The sequence below is a fragment of the Lissotriton vulgaris genome, chromosome 8 (assembly GCF_964263255.1).
Source record: "Lissotriton vulgaris chromosome 8, aLisVul1.2, whole genome shotgun sequence".
Classification (NCBI taxonomy): Eukaryota; Metazoa; Chordata; class Amphibia; order Caudata; family Salamandridae; genus Lissotriton; species Lissotriton vulgaris.
This window is the reverse complement of record NC_141696.1, coordinates 427,911,127-427,931,198: the sequence shown is the minus strand read 5'-3', so window position 1 is coordinate 427,931,198 and position 20,072 is coordinate 427,911,127. Positions and strand designations below refer to the sequence as shown.

General features: G+C 41.9%; 1 protein-coding gene across 2 annotated transcripts in view; it reads right to left on the bottom strand.

Annotated features, from left to right (window-relative positions):
* Positions 1-381: 381 nt before the first annotated feature.
* The window catches only part of RP2 (RP2 activator of ARL3 GTPase), a 98,395-nt gene continuing 78,704 nt past the window's right edge, over positions 382-20,072 (bottom strand). The window contains exons 4-6 of one of the 2 annotated variants that reach the window (XR_015299284.1): positions 9,141-9,226; positions 1,980-4,782; positions 382-1,878 (exon numbers count right to left, since the gene is read on the bottom strand). Coding sequence is in view for 1 of the 2 variants with exons in the window: in XM_086934198.1 (XP_086790324.1) it covers positions 4,699-4,782; positions 9,141-9,226 (170 nt within the window). In the remaining variant the exon portion in view is untranslated. Of the gene's footprint in view, positions 4,783-9,140; positions 9,227-20,072 lie in introns of both variants that reach the window. The other variant, XM_086934198.1, reaches the window with a different exon arrangement.

Genomic DNA, 20,072 nt, shown 5'->3' with positions numbered 1-20,072 from the left:
ATGCGGGTGAAACATAAAAATAAATAAATATATCACACTGTGTTTGTCTTGGAACCTACAACTTACTTACCAGTTTTTATTTCCTCTAACGTGATAAATGTTCAGATGGTTTGTCCAAGCAAGCGAGCGATGCTTCAAATTCTTCTAGCAATGTAGTGGTCCAGTTTTTACTCAGGAATCTGAGCCTGCACTGCATATTTCAGCATTTTATCCAACAATTTAACCTGAACACAGCAGTTTACTAAAGTAATACACGCAGATTAAATATAAGCAGATAACACTGTATAATTGTAATAAATTCACAACGTTGGCAGGCAACGTTATAGTAAATGAATGGACCTAAAACTATGCCTGTGACAGAAACATACACAATGAAAAAAATATAATCTTTCATTTTATTATGTTAATTACGAATGACATTTTAGAAAGTCAAATTATGTAACATACAAAATCTACAAATTATATTGTACAAAAGCATAAAACAAACATTAACATGGCAGCTAATGGCCGAGTGCCATCCAACAATAAACACTATACATTTTGACGGTATGATGAACCAGAAGTTGGTGTAATCAGGAACATAGAGGGTCACACGTAAGAAATGTAGATAATATTTTAGATCATTCTTTAAACTCATTGTTTAGCCCTGGCTTATCGAGAAGCATAACCAAGTGCTTGCCATTCTACAAAATTACAGCATGCTTGTGTTAGAAACAGTTTATTATTAGTTATGCAATTATAAGGAAAAAATGCAATAAATCCAGGACGGTGTTAACCAATTGCTTCTGAAATGTTCAGTTTACACGTTCTTGGTGAAAAACGTACAAAATGAGAATACACAACTTTTTATTCACAGTAAGTTATTCTACACATACTTTGCAAAAGAGGGCTAGAAGTTAAGCTATAAAAAACTGTACAGAATGTGAAGCTTGAACATGTTACTGAGAAGTATTGAGCAGTAATATCTGCTGCTATTGGCCCTTTGGTTACCAATGCTGGTACTAGGTTAGCCTTTATCATCCTTCTTCAGAACATGTACCCAGTTTCAGAACTAGATTGTAAGGGAATTATTAACCATTTCAAACAATGACCACTTGACTTCTGCAACAGATGAAGGTATTTCAGACATGGGAGCCTTGCTTGTGGTCTCAGTGAGAATCTATGTTCAACATTAATTGTCCCATGAGATACAATGATGGAGCCAATGGCTTCCAGGCAGTAACAAATATTTAACACTATTAGCATCCAAGAGTGAACAGTATAAAGTGTCTATATTATCCCAGTCTAAAAAAATTGATACTTACTGCTATTATTTTTCATTGACATATTCCATACCAATACAAATGTATCCTTTTCCTGTCTGTACTAGATCCATTAAAAAAATAACTAGATAATTGTTGCTTCAATTTGTAATACAAAAACACTTTTCCAAATAAACATACATACATAAAAGTAGTCATAACTAAAAACTATGTAAATGTGCAAATCACAAAAAGTTACAACTACCAAAATGAACACGGGTTCCTCAACTAAGTAGGTACATTGGGTATGTGCCACAGTGTGTTGAGATGGTGCATACTCGAATCACGTATGCTAACCATGGGAGATCAACCAACAGCTCTGAGAGACGAGACAAAGAAGATGCCTCCTGATCAAAACTATGGGCACGTTCTTGTAGAAAACGCCAGAGCTCTGCAATATTCCTAAATGTTAACCTCTGACACAAATGTTTCTGGATCAAGGGCCAAAGTATGTTAAAACATTCTCTCGGAAGCCATTTACAAGTACCAAGAGGACCTACCAAGCTAAGATAAACTCAGTTATACAAAACTCAGAACTGCAACTGTCCTGTAAACGTTTTTGGAAAAGTAAAAATTGCTGAAAATGATAAACTTGTAAACAGCAGTTGGTTGCAAACTACACCAAAATAAGGATTTGTGCAGTAGCTCACAGTCCTGCAGCAAGGAGAATTTAGTAACTAAATATCACCAAGCAAAGCTTTAATGGCATGGATCCAATGCAGATGACAAAAAACACAAGGAAAATACAATTTGGACCTCTGAATGCAACAAATAATCCAAACCCATAAACCAATACGAGCTCTAGTAAGACCACTAATAAAAACACTTGCAGAATCATATATTTGCCATATATGCAGGAAAAACAAGCAGTGCGCCTGATGATCATCAAAGCAAAGCCGAAGACCTGACAGTTTGTTTCCACTATGTCTTTACTCAAACTCCTGATCATATTTCACTGTTAAGAATCAACGGATCTTATGAGCAGTGAATTGAAGAAGTGAAGTCACCATCAAAATTCATCACTGCACAAAACAAAAAAAAGTCTAAACTACGTTTCAGGGCGATCATCATATTTCCAGTTAGTGTTATTGGAAAACATTTTCAAAACCTTAAAATGCACAATTATTGACCTATATAGTTCATCTTTCTGAATCCACAATCGTATCTACCAAATGAAACGTATTTTGCAGTATTCTGGGACACACTTATAATCAGGGCCAACAGATTGATGAGATTTTATGGCTGCAGTGTTTTTTACATAAATATCAAATAATCCATCATCTGCAGCAAAAAAATATTTCTAGTTCAAAAAGATAAAAAGTTACTAAAAAATGCAACTACACTTGTTACCTCGCAGTCTTAAGGGCTGACTAGTCCAATTTGAATTTGTTGCTGTATTTGGGTGTCGGAATTAATGAAGAGAAACCTTTGCCCAGACAGTGTTAACATGAGTAAAATTACAAATAATGAATACTATTAAAAATGTGCTGCATTATGTCGCATATTTTGCCTTTTATTAGGGCATAATTTAGTTAACTCTGCCACATAATTTGGTAACTTTGTGGTGCATTACTGCAGTTGCCCAGCCCATAATTCAGAAAAGAGCAATACATTTTTTTTTAGATTAGGTCTCATTTCCATCAAACACAAAAGGGTCCAATTAGTCTCCTGTGAAAAAACACAGGAACATATCTGACTTCACTCTTACGTTGCTGTCAAAAGGGGAGTACATCATGTTCGGATTTCAAAACTACTATATATAAAGAGCCCTTCAACGACCGATTACGTTTTAAGCAGGTGCTTGCACACCCATTTACCCCATCCCACCAGTGACAAACAAGATAGAATTGCTTATCTCGGATGTTTGTAGTCACACTTAAAATTAGTAAGAACACATCAGCCGATAAACTGAGTGGATAGTAAGGTTATTCAACCACAATTTAGCAATGAAATTACTGTCCGTTAAGTCAATCCTTCACTTAAAAAATGATGACTGATGTACTTAATGAAAAGTTGGCAGCACCAAAGTGAACGTAATCCTTTCCAAGATATCATTAGACCAAGACACCCGGACCACATTTGCTGTTGGTTCACAATGACTTGACAGATAAAATTTGCCACAAGCCATATTATGACCCATAGTAGGTCCAAAGCAACCAAATAAAAATGCAAAGGCAAGCATGACGCCAGCACTGCACCATTATAAGTTTTCGATAAATCTTCAACAATGAATTTCAGATTGGCATGCTTTAGTTCAATCTGTGGGTGTAAGTAAGTAAAGTAAGTAAGACACTTGTAGAGCGCACGAAAGCCGAGGCGTCTTGGCACTATGTGCAGCCGGGGAGCAGAAATTAGCAGTAAGGAAGATGGATTCATTCCCTTGCAGTGAAGAGCCAGGTCTTTAACATTTTCCTTAACTGAGGTCTTGAGTTCTGAAACCTTATGGAGGCTGGCAGTTCATTCCAGAGCTTCGATACTCTGTATGAGAGACTTCTTCCTCCCCATCTGACTTTGTGGATGCTGGGGACCTGAACTTTATTAGCCGATCTAAGCTTCCGATTTGGTATATATCACTGAAAAAGTGCTTGGTCTTTGCTGTAATTAAGAAATTTGGGGTTTTTCAGAATTATACAACTATGAAAGCGTTGGTACAGATTTGTGAAAATTCTTTGAAAACATGAACCGTGCGTTTAAAGGAGGTTGCGAGTCCTTGTGAATTTCACAACTTTGACCAAGCATCTACAGCACTGTTGTTTAGCGATGATTTGCAAGTGATCTCTCGGTATTAAACATACAATTCAGCATTTTCTGTAGTAGGTGCAGCGGTGAAATGACATAAATTTAATAACATAGCTGCCAATCCTTTTCTATGTGCTGATAACACACAAAACTGGTTCACTGAAAACCTTTTTTTTAAGTTACAACAAAACGAACAAAGCATACATTTAACATAATATACATTTTTCTAGTCAACGCTGCTCTGTTTTGTTCTCATTATTAAAACACAGAATTCATTTAAAAAAAATAAAATACACTTATAAATGTTGCTCTGACACACTCCTAAGTTGATCCATGTAGAAAATACAAATGTATCAAAATGTTCACACAAATCCCAGTGTACCTAAAAATGATTCCAGTTAAGTGTTTCGCAGTCTTCGCAGAAGCTTAGTAAACGTACATGTAGAAAATAAGCTGCCTTACAAAGACAGGCAAAATTTGCAAATGCAATTTGGTTGTAAAAGCAAAAATTGCCTTTCCGGATTTCAATAACAGTAAAAAAGACAACATTTCAATGCAACACTTGCGGGGTGTGATACAATCAATAGCCGAAAAACTACATACAAAAGCTGACAAACATGAGTTAAGTAGATAATAAGGTTGTGTGTCCATGGTAGCTTCACATTCCCATCTGCATGTCTGCAAAATTATAGAAGTTATCCACATCTCCGGAAGCGGATGCCGGACTTTGAGAAACAAACACCTGTTTTAACATGAAACAAAAAGTAAGACAAGAGAACAGTGATCAATACATCACAATTAAACAACTTCAAAACTTAGCTATAAATGCATGTTAGAATCACTGGTAATCATCGGGTTTAGCCTATTGCGTACACCTCAAAGGCACAGAAAAAGAACATCATATCAATTGGGTGGCAGTGCTGTTTTTTTGACGATGAGGACCTTGATAAAGACATATACAGCTCACCATTTGTCTGCAAATGAGCACTGCCCTGTGCATGCATGTATATTTTTTTAATCTCTCTAGTAAGCAAATCTGTAACCCATAACGCCTTTAAAAATCATTTTCGGTCATCTATTATGTTTTTACTTGTTTCTGGCAGCACCAGAGGAGCCAAGACTCACTGCTTCATGTTTGTGGGGCTATTAGAAAGTTGAGTAAAGGTAAGTGTTAAAAGGGAAAAATGGAAGATTGCCAGTCTGAGATGAGAAAAAGCTGTCAAGTCCCTCAGCTTGAAATGAATCCATTTACTTTGGTAAGGTCCTCAGAGCAGGAGAACTGTCATCTAGCCTGCATGTCACACCGCCCTATCATGGCCAAGATTCATCCTTGGAAATCCTTCCACATCCCCCTATCTGTACGACCAGCATTTGTGTACAGAGCTTCAGTACTAGCCAACCTCAGTGTTGACATTTAATTTGGTAACAGCAATATTGGCATAATCAGCATTAGTATAGATGGCTCTGGTATCAAAGGCATTCTATTTAATAAAACAGAGCCACTGTAAGAATTTTGGTAGGAGAATGATCCTCGGTTTGGCATTTATAGCACAATCTTTAGTACAGATCATAGAAAGACTACAGGACAAATTCCACCAACAAAAGGGATATTCCCACACTAAGAAATTCACATTGGATGTTGTTCTGGCTTTCAGAAGACTGTTGAAGTTTACAGTGATTTGATGGCTGTGTATGAAAACCCTCAAAGCTACTGACAGCAAAGAAAGTTTAGATTTCCCAACCTATAAAACAGTCCTCAGAAACCTGTTGATCTGTTTCCATTTTCCCATGGTTGCTTTTGAGCTCTGCTACTAGGCCTGTTAGCCATCCTTGACAAGAAGTCATTAAGGGGTTACCTTTGTGTTTGCATTAATTTAGCTAGGATCCACACACTGGAAAACATTCACCACTTGCTTTCTTGTAGGAAAAGTAACTACCTCTGTACAAAAGTTAACAGATGAATTGAAATTTCTATGAAAACAATGGAATGACTAAAGATGTTCTCGCAACAAAGCTAAGGCGTTGAGGTGGAATCTGTACATTAACCATTGCAGTTTGCTTCTAATTAGGCTCTGTGCTTTGCAATGGATGTGACAGCCACTCATCATATTGCCAGTAATTAAACTTGTTAAACAATCTTGACAAGCATAAACATTCCAAGCAGAGGTTTAGAGGAGGATTCCAACTCATTTCTTCTACAGGAAAGATGTATTTGGTCTGGGTGTGGATACTACATTCGTGAAATTAATGCTCAACTCCAAAACCACAAGTCTTCTTTCCCCATATTTAAGAGGAAGTAAACAGGTGTGCCCCAGGATTGAGTGTGACACATAGATCCTTTCCTACCTAACTTATGCCAATCTTAGGTTTTGCTTGTGCATGACTGGGTGGTTTGTGAATTGGAGAAAGCTGTACGACAGCTAACCAGCCACTTTTGGGTGTCACTGTGAATCAGACTGAAAGCCAATAAAAAGTTTATATAAACAGTATTGATCCCAATTCAGCAGTGTGCTCTATCAGAATCCATTATCTTCCAGGCCATATAGACAATATCATGCACTTGGCAGCCTTTAAATAGAATACATTAAATTAAACCTCCAACCCCTAAAGTTTGGGAAAGACAAATATGTGTTTGCCTCCTTTGTATACCCTAATACTCTTCCCACTTCAGTTAAAGTCAAATGATCACGTTGGTATTAAATACGAGTGAACCTGGAAAGGGAAAGCTAAAAGTAAACCAGTTGCGGCAAAAGCCTCACCGTAATAAAGGATATTATCCAAAGTCCAAAGATGTAGGAGTATTTTAATCTTGCTAGAGATATTTTCATAAACAAACAGTTCGCTCTAGAAAGATGTGCTGCACCAATACGATGTTCATACCTAGAAAACTTTACTGGAGTTTGTTGTCTATTTAAAATGTGATTCTTGTTTCTGCATACTGCATTCTTGTTTACACGCGGAAAGATTTTACATTTCTGATTTGATTTAATGTAATGGATCTTGAATTCAAGCACTTTTGAATAGTCATTACGCTCTTGAGGCAGATAAAGAGGTACATTGGTGGTCCAGAGAAAGAACGACGTTTTCAGCAAAACAATCTCTTTTGCACTAATATAGCTGCCAGTGACCTAATAGGTCAGTCAAATAGGAGTGGAGAGAGCAGATACCTCCGACAAGTCAATCACTAGGCCACTTTGCAAACAGTAATGTGATGGGATCACAAGGCTGGCAGGCATCACCCCAGTGTCAGAGGAAATAGTTAAATGTGTATCCAGAACTTAGTGAAATAGCAGGCTCAGAGGAGATGGAATGTATATTTGTCATTTTATTTGGCAGGATTGGGAAGGCATGTGTGTTAGTCTCTAGCCTCTTCAGAGAGCAGCAGAGTTAGATAAACCTTGTGCCAATACATAATAGCAGCAACAAATATGAATACAATCAATTACAAGGTTAGAGCCCCTCTAATATTTTGCATTTATATCACCATTCTTCACTGAGTTTAGTTGGGGAGTTTGGTGTTATTCGCACTTCGTACAAATCAATGTATGACGGGTTGAGGGATAGACACACTAGACTGCTTCCACAAAGGTATTTCATTTATTCTCTAGCACCCAAATTCAATGTGGTTTTCATTGATTTGGGTTACAGCACCTTAATATCACAAATTAACTGCAGGATTTGGTGCTCAGAGAGAAAGCCTTTGAACCATCTAAAATGCATAGCCACATCAGGTGGATTTTTATTTTTTAAAAAGACTGGTGAAACCTAACTGCATAAGAAATGGTGGGCGTAACTGCAAGTGCAAGGAAGCAAATGAATGTTTTGATGCAGGGACTACAAATACAGTCTGAGATTGTGTTTTCTTGAATCGACTAGCTACTTTTTAGAGCGGGCAAATTATTATTATTAAATACATTGTGATCTAACCAGCAAGTTATAAATTACTGTCCTGGACTTTTGTCTCACTAACATTATTTTAGCTGCTGTACATTGACCCAGACCGGGTCTAATTTTGTTTTCATTTCACTTTTACTATTGGTTTCACATTCTATATTACAATGCATATTGACATATTACGTGATAGCAACTGCTGGCTAATATTTAATGACAACTGATATGTATGCAGTTTTTATTTTGAATTAGATTTTATGTCGAAAAATATGTTATTTTGTGTGAAACAGCTCTGTTAGTCTCTAACTCAAAAAGTGTTAAAATTAAACTTGAACATGCTTAAAGGTATCCATAAATAGTACCAGGAGTCTGCAATACATCCAGAATTACACTGTCGGGATATTTTTTAAGCTTTAAAAACATGATCAAGTGGCGTCAAATCGGCACTAATTTTATTGGCGGCCCATCCACCACTGGATTGTTTTTCAGTCAGAATGTACAGTCAGAAAAATATTTTGAGTTAACCTTGAATCCCAAACAGGGGTTTGCCCAAGTGCCCAAAAGGGTGTCAAGTAAGCGCATCGTTGACAAGTAACAGTGGGTCGGTGGGAACCTAACCTAGCTGCAATACTTCAGTTGGGACATCAGTTTTAACTTCCATGGTTGGCAGTTTTAAATCTAGTAATTCAGCTGTCCTACACATCACAACAGCGAAAAAAGTACTTTTCACTGTAGCAGGACATGAGAAAGACACAAGGCCAGTATCAGGCAAAATGTCAATACCCCTGGCATGCTGTAACTCTCCGTACCAGCTGTAGTCATAATACTGTGAAACATAATCGTCCCCTTCCTCGTAGCTGCCAGAATCCGTGTCAAATATTGTTATGTACAGTGCAAGAACCTCCCTCCATCCTCAAAACATGTGCTTCGAAAGCACCTCAAACCATCGTAGAGAAGGTCTCTTAATCTGCAACTGGAAGGGTGTGTGCAACGTGGCACCTAGAAAATGTGAGACTGCAATTTGCCTGTAAAGGTGCTCATCCTTACTGGCCAGGCATCCAATATGCTTGGATGATGAAGGTAAAGGGGATGAGTCCATTTTTAAGAGACCATTAAAAAAATTAAGTACTTGCACCAGAATTTGTGTAGTATATTTCATCATATACAGAACCTTTACTTACAACCCCATTAGCACAGAAAATGTCTCACCTTGGTCCCACTAAATACTTCGTTCACAATGCTCTGACATCCTTCAACCGCACCATTTCCATTAAACTCCAATGCAACAACAGGGCCTACGAAAAACAACAATGGTTCAGTTTGTTTAGTGGTTCGTCATTTAAAGTGTATCATATCATCTTAATTTTTCCTTTAAATCATGTATAACCAGACCTAAGGTTGGGTTCCATCAAACAAAGCTGTGAAATAAAAAAAATGAAGCATTAAGCAATGTAAATGTCATCTCTACCCTCCCTCCTTTTTTGGGAAATGGGGTCTGAGAAGTGGAAAAAAAGGCACACAACAAATAAGCGATATATCACAGATTGCACAAATCTCACTGCCATTGCCAATGACAGTACCAAATACACTTATGACGAGTAGGTCTATAATCCAAAAAGATGCCCATGCTGCTTGCCTTGACTCGGTTTGGAGAAGATCCATATGTACAGCAATGTTGACTACACGACATTCCGGTTTTCACACACTTTATTAAAACTTTATTTGTAATAAGTCACCATCGCTGCAGTGAGTGACGCTATTTTACCAACATCATGGGGGTCGCAAACAGTCGCAGATTGAGAAGCACAGCAAGCAAGCCAAGCTACTACAGCAGTTCCAGGGATATTGAACGAGGAAGGTATGTTAAAAAAAATAAACTCCCGTCATTATTGTGAAACGTGCATATTTCCCCACAGCTTGCAGTCAAAACTGAAAAACATATAGTGTGGAACACGACCAGCGCAGTTCAAAATTATTTGGTGAATATGCGGTTTTCCTCATCTGTACTTTCAAAAATGCCACTCCCTGATCTTAGTGTCACTACTGAACAGGCACTCAACAAGTCATTCACTAAGATGGGGTTACAATGCTGGTGGAATCGTTCTTTCTTAATCATGTGTTCATGGCGTTAGAATATTTTAGAAAGAAGGTAGACTGAAATGCACTTCACATATGACTGCTTTTCCGATTTCAATAGCACACTACAGTCTCTCCTGATAGAATTCCCTGCCCAACCCAAAGTGTTCTAAGGCAGTAATGTCACTTGGTGAAGAGAGATTAGTGTGTACGTTGCTGAAGCAATGCAGTATATGTTATTGGGATAAGGATGCGCAGGTCTGAAGAGCTCAATGAAAAACTGGCAAATGATGCTGCCAACTGCTTTGAGGACGAATGGCGCAGCGTCTCTATGCCCATACAAAATAAATGAGAGGTACAGAATTGTGCAATTTAAATATTTGCCCAGGCTATACCACCCATGGAAACTACATCAAATCAACTCCTTAACTGCTGAGACTTTTCCACCCCAGTGCTGAGCCCTTTTTTGGCCATTTGGAGTAGTCTGTGCTTAGGCCTCCATAACATTTTTCCATATAAAGGTGTCCATGCAAAACTTGCGACCGATCCCCCCCCCCCCCCGCCCCGTCCGCCCACCCCCACCCCACCCTTACTATCAGGGGGATCCTACAGGTAAGCAGGTTTTGTGGTTTCCCAAGGAGAGGAGCAGGAAAATAGCAAAAATATTGCTGAATGTTGGGGTTTTTGGTGGGGAGATTTGGGAAAAAGTGCCCTGCAAAAAAGTGTGTTTCTTTCCTAAAAATTGCATGAACAAAATGTTTACTGTGCCAAAGACACTACTTTCCCAGCTTTCATGAACATGCAGAGTGGAGTCTACAAACAATTTTTTCCCATTTTTCAAAGAGGTAGCCAATTTCTCTTAATTTGTGTGCTTTGAACATACTGCCAAGTTTGTTGTGAACACCGGCCTGAAACCCATGAGTGATCCCAAAAAGCTAAGGATTCCTGAAAAGTAGACAGAATTCTGAATTCAGCAAGGGGTCATTTGTGTAGATACCTCATATTAAAAATGAGTTGGACAAAACAGCCTTTTGTGACAATGTTTTCTCCTGTAACTTCTTGTCACAATAGCCTAGTACCTGTAACGGAAACCACCCAAACAAACGTCAATGGGAGTCCCCACAGGGGGAGGGAGAGAGAGTGAGGGCAAGCAGCAACACATAGGGAAGGCATACTGCAACACGAAGGGAGGGCGGGTGGGGGCAAGCAGCAACACCTGATGCAAGCAATAAAACATGAGGGAGGGGCGGGTGGGGGCAAGCAGCAACACCTGAGGGAGGGCAGGTGGGGAAATAGCAGCAACACCTGAGGGAGGGCGGGTGGGGAAAAGCAGCAACACCTGAGGGAGGGCGGGTAGGGAAAAGCAGCAACACCTGAGGGAGGGCTGGTGGGGAAAAGCAGCAACACCTGAGGGAGGGCTGGTGGGGGCAAGCAGCAACACCTGAGGGAGATCGTGTGGGGCAAGCAGCAACACCTGAGGGAGGGCGGGTGGGGGCAAGCAGCAACACCTGAGGGAGGGCGGGTGGGGGCAAGCAGCAACACCTGAGGGAGGGCGGGATTGGGGCAAGCAGCAACACCTGAGGGAGGGCGGGTGGGGGCAAGCAGCAACACCTCAGGGAGGGCGGGTGGGGGCAAGCAGCAACACCTCAGGGAGGGCGGGTGGGGGCAAGCAGCAACACCTCAGGGAGGGCGGGTGGGGGCAAGCAGCAACACCAGAGGGAGGGCGGGTGGGGGCAAGCAGCAACACCAGAGGGAGGGCGGGTGGGGGCAAGCAGCAACACCAGAGGGAGGGCGGGTGGGGGCAAGCAGCAACACCAGAGGGAGGGCGGGTGGGGGCAAGCAGCAACACCAGAGGGAGGGCGGGTGGGGGCAAGCAGCAACACCTGAGGGAGGGTGGGTGGTGGCAAGCAACAACACCTCAGGGAGAGTGGGTGGGGTTAAGCAGCAATACCTGAGGGAGGGTGGGTGTGGGCAAGCGGCAACACCTGAGAGAGGAAAAGCAGCAGTACAGAAGGAGGGAGGGTGGGGGCAAGCAGCAGTACAGAGGGAGGGTGAGTCAGGGCAAGCGATCACCCGGAGAGAGGGCAGGTGGGGGCAAGCAACAACCTGGAGGGAGGGCGGGTGGGGGGAAGCAACAAACTGGAGGGAGGGCGGGTGGGGGCAAGCAACACCCTGGATGGCAAGCAACAACCTGGAGGGTGGGGGCATGCAACAACCTAGAGGGAGGGAGGGTGTGGGCAAGCAACAACATGGAGGGAGGGCGGGTGGGGGCAAGCTACAACATGGAGGCAGTGCGGGTGGGGGCAAGCAAAAACATGGAGGGAGGGCGGGTGGGGGAAAGCAACAACACAATGGAGGAAAGGGGAGGGCAGGGACAACAACACAGCTGAGGGAGTGGGATAATGGCAAGCAACACAGACGAGGGAGGGAGGGCTGGCAGATGGGGTCATGTAAATTGGACAAGGGAGGGAAGGACACAGTGGTTTGAGAAGCGCATGCATAGTACATGAGGGAGCCAACTAAAAAATAATCACAGATGTTGACACACAAGGATGTGTTTGATCCTTGTGTGTCAACATCTGCTACTATAGGAGGACTGCATGGAAGCCTTCTTAGAGCTGACAAAGTCTTTATCATGTCCTCGGTCTAGGAATTCCAAATTAAATTAAAGAGTTTATTCTGTTTTGCAGTGAGAAGGAAGGGTGCACTCTCTCAGTGCTTGCACAAACAAATGGCACTTCCCAAAGGCCAGTAGCCCAGTTTTCAGCCACACTTGACCCGGTAGCCACAGGGTTGCCAGATTGAGGGCACTAAGATGCACCCCCTTACTAGTAGCCACCTCAACCAAGTGTGAGCAAATCATATTGATGGCAGATTACATTTTCTTAACACCTTGGCTGCTAGAGGTATTCTACCCCGGTGCTGCAATCCCAGATGTTCCATTGTTCATGACGAACTCAGCTCGTCATCAGCACAGCTCAACCGTGCCTCATGACGAGCTGAGCTCGTCATGAGTATCAAAGGGGTTAAAGAGGCGTTCTAGCTTAAACCCTGCTACACTATTGTCATCATTGCCTGAAACGGAAGTGGATATTGGGGGGTGAGGGTTGGGGGGGGGGATTGTGCACGACTGTCCATTTGACTTAACTGTGCACCAAGACAAGACCGGAAATCACAGATGAACCCCTTCCAGAGCCTGATCATGTATTGTTTGTGGATGGCTCATGCTGGAGAGATGTTGGGGACATTTAAAAGCTGATTATGCTGTCTTTACCTCAGAAGGTGTAGTGGAAGCCTTTTGGCTATGTGGTTTGACCTCTGCCCAAGTGGCTGAGTTGGGCGCTCTTACCAGAGCTTGCTGTCTCACAGACCAAATTAAAGTTAACATTTACACTGACAGTCAGTATGACTATACTGTTGTCCATCACATCAGACAGTTGTGGTCACAAAAAGGGTTTGGTTTATGACATATTGTAGGTCTCCAATCCAGAATAGGAAATATATCATGAGACTGCTGAAAGCATTGCAAATGCTTCTAAGAATAACAGTTGTGAGATGCACAGCACACAGAAGTGGAAATTATTAAGTCACTGCTCAAAATTAGTATGCTGAGGAAGTTGCTCTGTATTGCAATCACAGGTCGTTTGCATTCAATTGAGAATATTCAAATGAATCTGAAAATTAGGCCAACTTAAACTTGCTGTTAACCTTTGCTGATACATGGGAGGAAGTCAGACGACTGCAGTAAAACGCATCAGAGAATGAGCAGTAGGGATGAGTCAGAGAAGGTTGTGTAAAGAAGGGAGTTGAGATTTTGGTTTCTGCTGATGGAAGACCTGAATTGCCAAACTTTTTACTGCCATCTTTGGTCCGATATTTTCATGGTCCCACACATATAGAGAGGGATGCAATGTTGAGATTGTTTAGGCAGAACTTGTTTCACCTCTGTTTTAGAGTGATGCCAGAGAAAGTGTCATCATTGCGTTACCTGTCAGAAATTGAATGTAGGGAGGAGGATACCAGTATTGCTGAGTCACATAAAGAGATCTGGAAACCTACCATTAGTAGGATGCAGTTGGATTTCATCAAAATGCCTGTGTGGAATGGGCTGCAGTACGTCCTGGTTGTAGTGTGTATCTTTTCTTGCTGAGTGGAAGCCTACCCTACGAGGAGAAATGACAACCCCACTGTAGCCAAGCTAGTGCTATGAGAATTAATACCCAGGTTCGGATTTACGGCGTCTCTTGAGTCAGTCGGCGGAGCCCATTTAAACCATCAGGTTCTGAGAATGCTGTGTGTAACCTTGCAAACAGAATAGTGACTGCACTGTGGTTATAAACCTGCAGCATCCAAAATTGTAGAACAGATAAATAGGGGTTTGAAATCTCGCCTTGTCAAAGTGTGTGTCTATATCTCTGAAAGGGCCGAATGCCTTGCCCTTGATGTTGAGGAGTCTCGGGACTACTCCTGATCAAATAACAGGATTGTCGCTTCATGATGGAGGAGAGCCATGAGGTTGCTTGCCATGCCTGCAAATAAACTTGTGAATATTTCAGATGATATGGTTTTTGACTACTGCAAGGGACTGGTTGATCTGGGGATTTTGTCTCTCAACGCTGAAGCTGCAATTGCCCTCCCGAGCCAGGAACAGTGTCATACCTTTAGTCTTGGAGGGTGGGTTTCAGTGAAGAAGCATGCCAGGAAATCATGCCTGGAACCCTGTGGTGTGGCCCCTTCCAGGTTATACGGGTCACCAACACAATTGTTAAGTGTGGTGGACTACCTAACGGGATGCATGCATCCCACACTCAGTGCATGAGACATCATGATGAAAAAGTGATGACAACAACCAATGATTCACAAAGGCAAACTTCACCCGGAAGGAGCAAGGGAGGGCAAAAAGAGCACCCAGGTGTCTCAAAGTCAGCATTTACCTTAAACCCAAGAGGAGTCTCAGGGTCAAACTGAGGCAATCCAGAGTAGCCACAGTGAATCAGCCCAGTGTACAAGTGAATGATAACTCTGATCCAGAAGAAAAACGAAGAAATATGACCAATACTGCCCACAGAACAAACGGGTGGCCAATGAACCAATGGAGATCGAGTATATCTGTGGAACACATCCTATAAACTGTCACAGAGGAGACGGAGTTGAGCTGACTAAGGGACAGCGAAAATGAACAGTCAGTAGTCAGGATATCAAGGAGAACAAGGGTACCTATTCAAATGTACTCAATCCCTGAATGGATGCACTTTGCAGAAAGTAAACCTGATCCGATTTTCTATGATTTGGATGGTCAAGGAGCAGTGTCCATAGAACCACCATAGATAAAGCTACCACCATGAAGATTTCTTGATTTCTTGGATTACAAACAGTAATCATTATTTTGCTTTCAGCTATTCCCATTTTAAAGTCAGACTTTAGAGAAACAATGGTCATCCTTTCAAAGAACAAGTGTAGAGTAGTTGTGGTTGTGGTGCTGATTGTTGGTATTATTTTTATGACTGCTTTGCTAATAGGTTTCAGTTCCCCTGTAGGTACTGGTCCTATTAAGTCAACATCCCAAACCAACTTCTATTTCCCCTATCGTAGAAGATAGACATAGCTTTGATCTGAGTATCTTGGATGCTTCGGAGGGGGATTTCTCTTCAAATGTCTTCTTTAACTGTTGTATGAAAAAACCAATATATGGATGCTAAGGAATGTTATGTGTGTACACATTTAGCTGCTTCTGTGGCAAAGGACAGAACCTGCCACCACATCCCTCTTAACTATGGTATCTTCTGTAGTTTTCTCCTTAGTCTTTCGTAACATCAGGGCAACTGAGAGAGTCAATGTGCTTGCAAGCTTCAGGTTCTGCATAATACAAATCAGGTGCTTGCAGGAAAGGATCCTGGTATTACAGGAGTTTATTACGTGGGTGGATAGCATGCTTATTTCATACTACTTTGCTTATTGGGCATGCAACCTGCTATTTATCTTTAGTATTTCCCAAGGTCTATCATGTGGATCCTTTGGATAATCAGTATACATGCCAACAGACCTGATTCAGACGGGAGACTCCCGAGTTTGTTATGCTAAAGCAAAAAATGTCTTTTATTTGGTTGTCTCCCGCCTGAAATGGCCTCTGCTTCAAAACGAGTCAGTGGGAGAAATACGTTCTCCCGAATATGTTTTTCTAAATCTTCCGCTTTCCTCTTCTAAAATGTTAGCAAGTAGGAATAAGGTAGTTGGGTTTCCTGGTAAGGCTGACAGCTATAGTAGTGCTTCACAAATTGTGAGAGACATTTTTGTTATGTTATGTTAAGACAAAGAACATTGATTACATCCTGGACAAATAACCTCAGATAAGGACTCTTTTTTATGAATAACGACGTTACATTTCCAATTAATAAAGGCCAGCACTTGGGCAGTCTCACTTTCAGCATAATAAATTGTTTGCTATTGTTTGCTTTTATATCTTTTAAGTACTTTTGTATCTATAATCAGTATATAACAAATGTGCCAACTAAGGTCTGTTCCTGCAATTGTTTATTTCACATTGCAGGGCATAGCTTTTTATCATGCTTTTATCTTTATTTTCCCAACAAGATAATGAATCATTAAAAAGTATAACAATGGATCAATTCAAGGCCTCCGAAACATTTACCAGGTTATTTATCCAAGTGATTGTTTCTTTCAAATGTAACTGACATTTAAGCAAATGCCCTAAATGTGCCCTCTGGTGCCTTACCAAATACTTGTCCTGCATTTGAAAATGATTTGCCAATACCTTTTATGATATTCATAAGTCCCAGCTTCAATCTGAGTGCACTATTAATTGTGCCTTTCGACAGACTCAACCAGTCTTTCCAAATAAGCATTTCTACACACTGCAAATGAAATATATCAGACTGTACAAAACAATCACAGCCACAAAGAAATGCATTTCCAATTTTTAAATTATAGGTCTCCCTGAGAACTTCAAAGGACTTATGCTCTAGTCGGACTTCTTTAAGGAGCAAGCAATGGCCTTGGCTCTATGCTCCTGTGTAACCATATGTGCTTTATAATTTACATTATCTTGAATAAACAATACCCAAATATGTATATTCATGTACAAGCTCCGATTTCTCCGACTTGATACACCACTTTAGGTTATTTTTTTAGCCCTCGAAAATATCATTTTTTTGGTTTGTGAAATATTTATTTTCAAATCATGCAGCTGTTTTTGAAGACCAAGTGGTGTGCGGTCCAGCAGAATATTATAATTATAGCCAGCGTCAACTCCCCTTCTAATTTCTGTGGAAAAGTACGATCAGGATTTATATTTACCAGTACATCAGCTTTGTGTAATGAAAACAGTCATTTGTAATTCATCTTTTAATTTGGTCTGTTTTTTAATATGTTTAGTCATACGTTATGTCAAAAACGTTTGATTGATTTTGAAACGTTTCACAGTACATTGTAGTTCCCCCGAGGACAGTTCACATGTCAAGAGTTACAGATGTCTAAAAAGAAACACAGCATTTTCATAAGTTCTCGACTCGGTTTTGTTTAACTTCACATGTTCCCCCAGGTATGGTAGGGCTGTCCCTACACCATTTCAATATAAAGCTTATATGTTCAAGGTTGTAAGTTACCACTTGCGCACGGGGTCCCCAGATATTGCACAGCTTATGCAAAGAAAAATTCAATTTAAACCAAAAGGAAAACAAACACCAATACAACTATACTGTTGTGATATGAATAATTGGTCCAGCTGGGTTGGGGGATATGCCGGGAACGGGATCATATTGCTGGGCCGTTGAGCCTCCGTGACCCCTTCCACACATCTCCAGGGTGTTCCGCGACCACCCACTCTGAGGGCTTCCCCCGTTGTGGTCGAGGCCATTCGACGAGCAGGTCAAGGGGTGAGCCCAGGCAGCTAAGTCTGAAAAAGGTGAAGGGCTCGCAATCTCGGCTCACATGCAAACAAGGGTAGACCCTCTGATCGGTAACTCACCAAGGGGGACCAGACACAATCGAAGCCCCTCCGTGATCCTCAACAATGTCAGTCATCCGATCAAGGGCTAGTGCCCGCCACGCTTGAGCATGCCACTGGGTAAGGGAGGGGGTCTCTGTTTTTTTTTCAAGCTGCGGCTATTGCCATCTTGTCCGATCCCAGACACAGCCACATGATGGATCGGTCCCCCAGGGGTGGATATTTTAGCAATGGATCCCTCACGCCCAAGAGCGTGTGCTCCAAGGTGTTCGAAATTGGGTATCCCAGAATGGATTTAATTTGAGAGAGAATTTATTTCCAAAAGGGTTGAATAGATGGGCAATCCCACCATATATGGCAAAAACCTCCCAACAACCCGCAGCCCGCCAACATTTATCTGAAGTGTTAGGGAAAATCATGTACAGCTTCTGGGGTAGTAGGTACCACTCATACATTATTTTGTAGTGGGCTACCTTAAAAACAAGGAACAGTTATATTTGGTGATATCTTTGTACAGGGAGTTCCATTGTTTGTTTTCCAAGGGGGAAGGGAGTAGGGTGTCCCAAAATCTTCTATGCCTTGGGGTCATGGGGGGCTCGCTGTTGATAAGAGGGAGTACAGGATGCAACCCTTTGTTGTAGTGCCTGTTTGCATACATTTTTCAATGGGGAGGAGGTCTCTTGTCGCAGCCAGATGCACCTGGGGTTGCTGCACCCAGTGCTTTAGCTGAAGATAACGGAATTGTTCTGTGGGCAGCAAATTGTACAGGCTGGCACACTCCACAAAGGTTAGCATTTTCCCCTTCTTAAAGAGATCCAACAGCATAAGGCACCCACCCTCTCTCCATATGTCAAAGGGGCCTTCCTGTGGGAAAGCCAGAATAAAGTGGATGGGAGTGTAAGGGAAGGAAAGGATGTCAAAGTAAGAGACTTGGTTACACTATCCAATACCAGAAGTGTGGTGGCCGTAGGGGTGCTGATATATGAGTTAGGCATTCTGTCTTGCTTCCATTTCCAAGGAAGATCCCATATGGTTCTGCCCGTTATTTGCCAGTCCATGTGGGGCCAGTGTTTTTCAGATTCCCTCAGGGACCATTCAGCCATAATCCGGAGTTGGGCCGCTTTGTAATAGCCATTGAAATCTGGAAGAGCTAGCCCTTCCTGCAATCGTGGCTCTTTGGTTTTGCCATATGAATTTATCTGTCATATTGCTCACTTCGGAAAACAGGTCCCCGTCCACCACTTTGGGAAGACCCTGGAATAGATAAAGGATGCGCGGTAAAACATTCATCTTGATGGCATTTATTCTGCCTATCCAAGAGATGAATGCAGAACCCCATGTTTTAAATGTTTTTTTTATGTTGTCGTGGGTGGGGGAGTATGGGGGGAATTTGTATTTATAGAGGTTTGAAATTTTTGGGGTGATCTTAATGCCCAGATAGGTCATTTCTTTGAGGACACAGGTGAAGGGGACGTCGCCTCAATCTCCGCCATCGTTTCCCAGGGTAGAGTTAAATTTAGTAGGAAGGCTTTAGATAAGTTCACCTTGAACCCGACTGCCCTCTTGAAGAGGGTGAGTTCAGTTTTTTATGGCCGAAAGAAAAGTCATCGGGTCAGTAACTGGCAAGAGAACGTCATCAGCAAAAAGTGAAATTTCATGCTGATCCTGGCCAAATCTGATCCCCCGAATGTGGGGGTCTGCCCATATTTTCGCTGCCAGCGGTTCAATGCAAAGGGTGAAAAGCATAGGGGAAAGGGGGCAGCCCTGTCTCGTTCCTCGGGAGAGCTGGAAGGAATCTGAGACCTCCCCACTCACCAGGATTCGGGATCATGGGGCGTGATAGCTGACCTGTGCCATTCCTATGAAGGAGTCAATGAATCCGAACCGACGGAAGGTGAGATATAGGAAGGCCCAGTCGACGTGGTCGAAGGCCTTTTCCACGTCTAAGGAGAGAAGGCCCGCCGGTACGTGTTTTTTGTGCCTTCTCTATTAAGTGAAGTGTCCTGCGGAGGATATCGTGGGTCTGTCGCCCTTTGAAGAAGCCCGAGTGGTCGGGTGGACCAGTGCGGGTAGTATGTTTTCCAGTCGAGTCGCCAGTATCT